Raw genomic sequence first — 9,883 nt, 5'->3', positions numbered from 1 at the left:
ATTGAGGGCAGGAACCAAAGGAAAATTTGACTACTCCTATGATAAATCTATGCTGAGATAGTGGACCTCCTTGGAGCTGCTTAACATGCAATGCATTTCTCTAGTGTGGATAAGGTGTTACTCAGAGAGACAGACTTGTAAATATTACTCATGCTAATATATACGCAAGGAGAAAACCATTCAATTCCAATTCAGATGGTAACGTATTGAGTATAAAGAGTTAATCCAATACAAAACAGGACCTCGATTTATCTATGAGATTACACAGGTATGTTTTGTCATGGAGACTAGGTCAATTGTTAAGACAAACAATGCCTCTTTGGTTCCCCTGTTTATTCTTGTAAACAACTGCCATGCTGTCTTGAATTTTTTTTGCAATCTCGTGGCTTGTATTTTAAGCACATTTTTACTCCTGTGAATCTATTAGTCATTTTGTCATTCAACAGTATAAAAAAGGTTGTCTAAGATTTGGAGAAATCCGAGGAGGCAAGTGGAGGTGAAACCTAAAAATATCATTCCCACCCGTCCCCGATGCTCCAGTGTCTGCCACTGCGGTCTGTCCGTCTGTATGCTGTGCCTTCACTGACAAAAGGTTCTATGCCACATGCGAGACCAATCAGTGACCTCAGGAAAGGACCTGGTGAAATACAGTATGTGAGTCATATAAAATAAGAGGTGCCCATTTCATGTTGGTGCATGGGCACTGCCATTATGAGGCAGAACGCTGGCTCTGGAAGTGAGACCTGGGACTGGCAATCCCTTCACTAAGACAGCCAGTAAGCTATGGAAGGCTCCCAGGCTTGTCATTAAATAGACTCAGGTTGGCTAGGCTGCCTGTAATAGAAGTAGAAGTATTTTCAATACATTGCAATGTATTAGCATTGTAGTATATTGAATTAGTGATTAGACCTCTTGAGGTTCAAGACCCCATAGTGGGTCTAGAAATAAAAGTTACAAAAAACAAAGTTCAAATCACCTCCCTTTCTCTATAACACACATAAAAGTAAATAAAATACATACACATTAGGATTCGGTCCAGTCCACAAATATTTTCCCATATGGTGAACACCGTAGCAGGAAAAAAAAAAAGTTGAACTTCCATTTTTTCATTGTTTCACCTCCCCTAAAAATTTGGTATAAATAAAAAGTAGGTGCAGCCCCACCAAAAAGGACACCTTATGTATTTCCATACACGAAATTTGACAACTTTGAAGATTTTTTTGCAAAGTAATCATATTGACCCCAAACCCTACGTAAGTTGCGTAACACAGTTTTACTATACTTTCCACCCCATTCTGAATTTTATTTTTCCAGTTTCCCTGTAAATCGTACAGAATATTAATGGCAACATTTTGTGAAGCAAAAATGAAGCCCTCATGCAAAAGTAAATGTTGGTGTTTAGAGAAGGTATAACCGCAGAGCAGTCCTTGTCTTCCATTCTGAAATTCAACTCTCCATTCTTGGGTATCGTATCCTCTTGGTTATGCTTGAGTGGGCATTCTGGTTTGAAGGGTTGTAGCATGGTCTTTTCTGTAGCACTATATTGTACTATATTGAAGGAGAAAATGCTTCCATCACTCTGTGCCCTTGGTTGTTGCCTCTTCAGAATTCCCCATAGGTATTCCATAGACATACTTGGCCAAAGAATCACTTTCACTCTGTTTATCTTCAGAAATGGATGAGCGGCCTTAGATGCGTGTTTTGGTTCATTGTCATGTTGAAAAGTGCTCAAGTTGAGCAGTTCTCTGCATCCAGGCCCTAAAATAAGATGTTCTTGAAGAATGGAAAAGATAGATGCTACAATGTACCATCTTGCTTATTCCATGCCTGGAAGACTTGGTGCTGTCATTACAACATCTAGAATTTTTGATGTGGGGTGTATTCACTTTAGCATCAACTAATTTGAGTAAAACTAAAGATTTTGCAGTTATTTTATTAACCTTGCTTTTATGCTATGGGTTGAACAAATATTCTATGAAGTGTGTGTGTGTGTGTGTATATATATATATATATATATATATATATATATATATATATATATATATATATATATATTTCTCATATAAAACATCCCATGTAAAGGTGCATAATGAGTAAGATCTATTAATTCACTATTTGTGGAATCGCTGCCTGAAAAATGTATCTTTAGTGACATGATATCAGTTGGTCATGTAGTGGTTTGGCTACCAAAACCTTTGCAAGGTCCTGTGATTTTCTGTTTATTTCTTATGATCATCCACGCTACGTAAATGTCAGTGGTCATCTTTTTTTTGCTCTATATCAGATTATCTAGGTAATTATTTACTATATCTGTCTAGATTTATTCTGCGTTTTTCAGTCTTTACAGATTGTGAGAGTGGTTGTTTAAGGATATCTTACATGTTTAGTAGGTAAATACAGATACTACAACTTAGATAGACTTATGTAAACATCCACTTAACACAATCTTATCTTATTATGGAAGTATTGCAGTTTAATGCCGGGTTCACACTAGCATCAGGTTTCCGCTGATTTTATACTGAAATCAGCAAGCAGGGCTTTTCTCTCTGTCTATTTTAAGCAGAATGCAGGACGCAGTCCCTGAACACTAGGTCTGATTTTACGTTTTTACGTAATTACGTTTTTTTTTTTTAAGCGACTTTTTTTTAAAGAGGACCTTTCATCTCCTGGGGCACACCGCTAGAAAGCCGACAGTGCGCTGAATTCAGCACACTATCGGCTTTTTGGTTCTGTGCCCCCAGTGAAGATGCATTTCCGCCATTTTTTCTTTACACCTCGTTTTGGTTTATGTTCCTTAATGTTTTAGAGCCAATTGGCAAGTGTAAATGGAAAGAAATTCTAATAGCTTTCTGTGTTTTATGCCAAGGCCCCACATCATGGGTTGCAGCAAAAAAAGCACTTTGGGAAAACCATAGTTTTTCCATAATGCCAATTGTGTTTCTTCATATTTGCTTATTTGCTTTGTTTCTACCATGGCAACAGCTATGACAATTTCCCTTTGTTGGGATTAATAAAGTTATATCGTATTTTATTTAATTTTATGGACTGGTTCTTTTTAAGTTATAACAAGTTTACATTAAGTTCATACCTGCGTTTGGGTTTCCATTCTTCGGGTCCGCTTTCTGCTTAAATAGCAGTTACCTGCGGATAACATATACTATTTTTTTTTTTGTTACTGGCCTAAAAAAATGTGAAGAGATCAGACCTGCTTGCATTTTTCAAGTGAAATGGAGGCTGGAATGCCCGAACTGGTCAATGTATGCAGATGTGAACCCAACCTTATAGCACCTGGAAAATTCCAAGTTTTACTGCATACACAAAAGCATCCATTTGTCAAACAATGTGCTAAGATTCTGTATAGCCACCCTAAGAATTTGTTACTTCCTCCCCTGTTGTACTCCTCACTAGAGAATAATAAAATAGACTGCTTTCAGCATAAATGAAGTCTGTGTTTTAAATCCAAAAATATTTTATTGCACATGTAGAGAATAGTACATAGGTTTAAGATTTTGTTCATATTATAGTGATCATGAAAAGTTCCTAATATGTTTAACCCTTTTGCAGATAATCCCATAAATGCACGTGATAATGCGGGAAGGAATGTATGGAGAGGGCTCGGGAGCTCAGCCCCTCCAGACATGGTGGAAGCCGGCTCTGTAATACAGCCAGGACCTGCTTCCAGTTGCGATCAATGCAGACACCAATTGCAGCTGTTGATATTTAAGATGTCGCGGTTAAATGCATCTAAAGTGCCCAGGCGCTATAGGCATGATCTTTGACTGATCAACTCCGCCCATATTGTCATCGGAGGGCGGAGATTGGTTGACTTTACAGCCAGGAGCCTGATGAAAGCTCCCAGGTTTGTCATTACATCAGTTCTATTACATGCTGCCATAGGCAGTGAATGCATTTTACTATTCACTGCAATATATTAGTATTGCAGTGAATAGTATGAGCAATCAGACCCCCTAGGCTCAAAGTCCCTAGGGAGTCTTTGAAAATAAAAGTGAAAGAAAAAATAAAGTTTTTAAAAGTATAAAAAACATAGAAGTTCAAGTCACTCCCATTTCCCTAGATCACATGTAGAAAAAAAAAACCAAAAAAAACCCCAACTATAATAAATATAAACACTTTAGGTATCCTCGCACTCCAAAAATCCCTTACAGTAAATGGCGTAGCGGGGGGATAAAAAAAAAAATCAAAATGGCCAAATGGCTTAAAAAAAAAAAAAAAAGTGATCAAACTATCATAGTTTCCTTAAAATAGTATCAATAAAAACATCAACTTGTCCCGCCATCTGTAGATTCATACACATAAATATAAAAGTTACAGGTGTCAGAACATGGCGACACAAATTTTTCTTCTATTTTGTAAAATACTAAATTTTTTTAAAAGGTATCAAATCATTACAAATACTATATAAATATGGTATCACAGTGATCATGTCATTTTTACCATATAGTGAATGCTGTAAAAATTATATCTAAAAGAAATTGGTGCAGGTTTTTTTTTTTTTTTTTTTTTTTGGGGGGGGGGGGGGCGTCTGTTAACAACTCCACCTTATTCAGAATTTTTTTTCCAGCTTCCCAGTACATTGCACAAGATACTGAATGGTGCCATTACAAAGTACAATTTGTCCCGCAAACAATAAGCCATCATATGATTCTCTGAATTGAAAATGAAAAAAAATTATGGCTCTTGGAATGGGGAGAGGGAAAAGCAGAAATGCAAAAACAAGAGGCATGAAAGGCCATGAAAAAAGAAGAGGCAGAGGCATGAAAGGGTTAATATAGCTTTGGTTTTTTTTGGAAAGTTTATGGCAAAAGATATGCAAAAATAATAAATATGCTATATTCAATATTTACAGAAAAACTTTGTCGCAGCAACCATTTATTTTCAGAGCTGAGCTATTAGCTGTTGTGGCCAATAAGGACATTTTTCCTAGACTGTACTGATGTATGAGGGATTTTTATGGAATGTGCTGTAACTTCCAATTTTAACTGAAATTACTTCGTTATGAATGAGCTATTTTGACAATAACCGTGCAGGAAAGGCAGACTCTCCGCCTCTGCCGTTCAGGGACTGTTGCATAAAAATTCTGTTTTGGGGTGAGTAAAGTATCTACACTTTTTCCACTATTTGGATTGTTCCCAAAATGTTGTCTTTTTGGGACTATGGTCTGTACCCTAAAGGCAAACACTCATTGTCCCTATACTTTGTGCAAAATGCACCCCTAGCTGTGGCTCCAAATAAAAAGTGCAGAATCTGCATAACAAAAAAAAAAACAAAAAACTTTTTTCACAATGCGTGGCCTCAGCCTTTTCTATAAAGAAGCTCCAGACAATTCTCTATATGCAACAACAATCTTCAGGTCTTTGGTTCCAGTATGTTTCTGAGAAATGAAAACTAGTCCAAAAATTGATCGTCTGTAACAATGCAATTTTGTTTTTATTATTTTAGAAAAATTAAAAAAAAAACAATCAAATTTATCTTTCATTTGACATTATCTGACAAATATTTCAATATTGTAAAAAGGTTTGATCGTTAACGCCCAAAGACATAGTATGTAAAAAAACAGACCATGACGCCACTGCTACAAGCACTTGTATTGTTACAGTTTGAAAGCCATAGAAATAATAAGGTATATACTAACTTTTTTTTTTAATTTGTGGATCTGTGGTCGTAGCATTCATGTCATTTCTGTGGTCAGTTATTTGTCCAATGTCACATAACCAATATAGCCAAAAGAGAACATTATCAGAACTGAATATTTGTCATTAATTAGCAATAGGGTTATATTAATAAAACTGTCACAAGGATATATTCACACACAGCTGATTTGTTGAAAAAATTTCTGCAACTGAAAATCCCTTCCATACCTCTGAATGTGGTTGTTTCACTCCACATGTGTTTTTGCAAATCCCCATATAACAAATCTGGCATGAGGTATAGTACGATATATTAACATGGTTGTATAGTTTCACAATGTATTATTTAACCATGAAATGACTGTACCTGGTAACACTATGTGTACTGTAATGTCCAAGAGCAGGTCTTGTTATAATACAATCCAGTACAAGTGTAAGTATACATACGGTCATATTAAAAAAAAAAAAAAAAAAAATTGGTTATCACATACATTCATTAAAAAAAATATATAAAAATATAAATGTGCACGTGTGGCTGTACATGCTCCTTCATCTGAAAATATATATAGATATAATCTTATAGTCCCCACAGTTCTACAGTAGATCAGAGTCACAGGGTAAAGAACTCATTTGGCTTGCAGGTCTACCATAACTTTTGGGGTGTTCTCCATCCGTCACATCCATGGGGTTGGTGTAAGATCTGTGACTGTAAGGAATAGAGCTGGCTTTCTTACTGTACTGGTAGTTGCTATTTTCTATGCTGTATCTAGAGCCAGGCGAAGGATAGTCGGTGTTTTGGATGCTGTAGACATGGCTGGTGGGTTTCTCCTTGTAGGGGGTTTGCTTTTGGCTGTAGTACATAGAAGACGTCGGTTTTCCCTTGTTCTTTATGCATTTCTTACAGGGTGGTACAAAGCACAGCATAAGTGAGAACCCACCTATGATTTCAAGGCAGCTGCCCAGGTAGCCGAGGACCAGTGCATACCCTACATAAGTGAACTGTTGACCATCTGGAGCAGGCATGTCGTACATCATGTTGTTGTACCAAGCAATGGGGATCAGGCTGAGGACCCCCGAGATGAAGATCACCACACCACCAAACGCAGATATTAGGAAGTTCGGTACATCCTCCCAGCAGCGTACACCCCAGCTGGCCACAGCGATGCCCAGGGCAGTGACTACCAACGAGGTGATCATTAGTCCTCGGGCGACCTGCACCACTTGTTGGTTGAAGTAGTTATTGTTCACAATTCCACATGACTTGTCCTGGTTAATGGTCGATTCCTGGCATATATCCCAGATGCCCTGACTCACAATTATATCTGAGGGTCGGTTAAGTAAAGAGTTGAGTGTCCGCCAGGCTGGTGCCACAGTAGAGGTGAGGTTCAGTACCAAGCCACAGGGGGCCAGCACCATGCCAATGATCATGATGGTGGGGGTCCTCATATTGCAGGGGATTGAGTTTTTCTTGATCCAGGAACTGAGTCTTCAATTCTGCACAGGTGTAATCCAAAAGGATTATAATCCACACTTTGTCTGTAATCTTCTGATCATATGTAAAAACCAGGCAGCATTAAAAGATCCAGACTTAACAGCAGGCCTCAAGGTGCCCCATCTAATGCCCCTCCGGACACTGCACCAGGGACACTAACAGAGTTTCTCAGCTCAGACCTGTCTGCAGCGAGTGTAAAGTTCCCTTTAAATGCAGTGAAACTGGCTTGACAGAAACTGTTGTGTGTGAAGCAGGAAGAAGGGAGGGGCCCTGGGCACAAGAGTCCTGGAGAGGTGCTCTGAAGGGAGGGACTGTGGTCAGAAGCTGGGACAATACACAGGCTGCTAACTACACAGAACTATAAAGCCATTCAAATGAATTGTCACTGGAGCTCCTGTGTGGCTGCTAATGGCCATAGCTGCAACATTTTATTACACGTCACATCAGAAACCAAAGGGCGCAGATCTTCATCCTATTAATATACTTGCTGATGTTCTTACATCCAACCTTTCCTAAAAGTGCTAGTCCAAAAATTAAAGCTTTTGCCCAAAAGTGAAAAGAATACTAGCAAAAAGAAATGTTGTAGGAATATAACAAATAATATACTATACAATAATTTCCTGCAGGTCCATCACTAGTTTTTATGCCAGCGATGACAGCATGTCCAGCATGTGATCAGTGTGGCCAGTCACTTTCCTAGTAGTCCTGTTCCATAGTCATTGGCATCACTGCTGTATCCAGTGATGGCCTGGCACCAGTGTGGCAAATCATCAGGACTGGCAGGAAATTCCTGGAGTAGCAGTTAAAGGGGAGGGGGAGGAGATTTAACTTGTGGGGTTTTTTTGTTTGTTTTGTTTTTCTTTAATGAGCTTTTTTGTTTTGAACTCATATCCCTAGCACTCATTTCCGTTCTGAGCTGGTAAGATCAATCAGTAAAGCAAATGTTCTTCCTTCTTGCACTTTCATTGTTTTCTGCCAGCACAGTCCAGATTGCACTGGACGATGTGCTGCTGGTGAACAATGATTCTATGGGCCACTAAAATCAAATGATCACATGATGTATAAGCAAATGCAATGAGTCCCGATCCAAACTAGATTCAGCCCTGGAAATGCGGCAGCGGATAGATCATCAGTATGTGATCTGTGAGGGTCCAACACCTAGACATCACACACATCAGCTATTCCAGGGTACCAGAAGCTGCTAATGGAAAGCCAGTGCTGCTACTATTCAAGTAATAGGAGTGGGCCACACTTGCCCAGAACCATAGCTATGCAGCGGATGGGGCTGCTGACCTGACTTATTACTTAAATAGAAGTCACATTGCTTGTCCACTAGGATCTTCCGATATCCAGAGGCTGCTGCCACTTCTGATCTGTGTGCCATCCAGGTGTTACACTTTTATAGATTGTGTACTTCCTATGAATAGGTCATCAGTATGAAAAATCAATTTGGGGCCAGAAAACCCCTTTTAATTGTAAGAGGAGGGGGGGGGGGTTAGGGGGTTGAGGGGTTAGCAACCGTTCACTTAATATGTAAAAGAGAACCTTTCATGTCCTGGCAGATCAGCAGTATTATATACTACTAGAAAACTGACAGTGTGCTCTCAGCTTTACCAGTGTGTACTGGAGATATCCGTGCTATTAGTTTTGGAACGGATAATTAATTCAGCGCACTGTCAACTTTCTAGTGGTATAGAATACTGCCAATCTGCAAGGAAGTGAAAGGACCCTTAATGGATAATATACTATTGGTAGGTACTATGTTAAATTATAGCTCCTAACCATCCTGGGTTCTGGGTCCTGTCCCACTGTCCCTGTTGGCAGGAGTTATGTCCCAGCTGCAACTCATATGCATCCATCCACTCCCTGCTTCACCATTGCGCCCCTGGGTGCTCTGGCCCCTGGAGTTGTAGGCTTGATATGATTTTGTCATTCACATGGTGCCTGCAGCTCCCTGAAGCCTCTGAGAGCAGAAATTTCTACAGAGCACCTAGGGAGCAAGGGTAGGTGAGTATCCGTGTTTTTTTTTATTGGGGGAAGATGAAGGGGGGGAGAAATAAACTTGGGGGCAGATGAAACTCCTAGGGACATTAAACTGGGGGGGCCTTCAAACTGGAGAGCAGATGAAGAAAAACATTAAAATTTAGAGGGCAGATGGACGGGATGTTAAACTTAGATAGCAGATGGAAGGGGGCATCAAACTTATAACAATATAACGCTCCACTTACATATACTATAATGTCGCAAAATAGACTCCATACAGTATAATATCCCATAGCGGCCCCTCCACACGATGTAAGGCAGGGGTCCTCAAACTGTGGCCCGTAGGCCACATGCGGCCCGCCAAGCACTTCTGTCCGGCCCGCTGACAACGCCAGCAGCTGTGCATTTATAATGGAGCTCCTGGGGAGCTTGGGCCAGGCCATGGAGCGCACTTCACTTTACCTATTGGAGGGCACCGCTTCCGATGTCTGTGCGACCTGCTCTGCCTCCGGTGTCCGCCTGTCACTTCGCATGTATGCGATGTAAGGAGGATACCGGAGGCAGATCAGGCCACGCAGACATAAGGAGCGGTGCCTCCTGTATCCTCCTTACATGGCATACAAGCGATGTGGCAAGAGGATAGAGGCGGACACCGGAGGCACTGCAGGTCACACATACATCAGGAGCGGTTCCCTCCAAAGGGTAAAGTGAAGCGCACTGTCTCCATAGCCTGGCCCAATATAGTCAACTGTGCCCCTCC

At 40.1% G+C, this 9,883-nt stretch overlaps 1 protein-coding gene across 1 annotated transcript; it reads right to left on the bottom strand.

Moving 5' to 3' along the window:
- Positions 1-6,186: 6,186 nt before the first annotated feature.
- On the bottom strand, positions 6,187-7,333 carry CLDN23 (claudin 23). Its single transcript, XM_075264596.1, has one exon. The coding sequence runs from the start codon at positions 7,092-7,094 to the stop codon at positions 6,243-6,245; it is 852 nt and encodes a 283-aa protein (XP_075120697.1). The 5' UTR covers positions 7,095-7,333; the 3' UTR covers positions 6,187-6,242.
- Positions 7,334-9,883: the final 2,550 nt, after the last annotated feature.

This window comes from Leptodactylus fuscus, chromosome 1, assembly GCF_031893055.1.
Source record: "Leptodactylus fuscus isolate aLepFus1 chromosome 1, aLepFus1.hap2, whole genome shotgun sequence".
Taxonomy (NCBI): Eukaryota; Metazoa; Chordata; class Amphibia; order Anura; family Leptodactylidae; genus Leptodactylus; species Leptodactylus fuscus.
This window is presented reverse-complemented; position numbering and strand designations above follow the sequence as displayed.

What these genes read in the sequence shown, in the direction of transcription:
- CLDN23 (XM_075264596.1), bottom strand. Translation starts at nt 7,094, where the DNA reads ATGAGGACCCCCACCATCATGATCATTGGCATGGTGCTGGCCCCCTGT.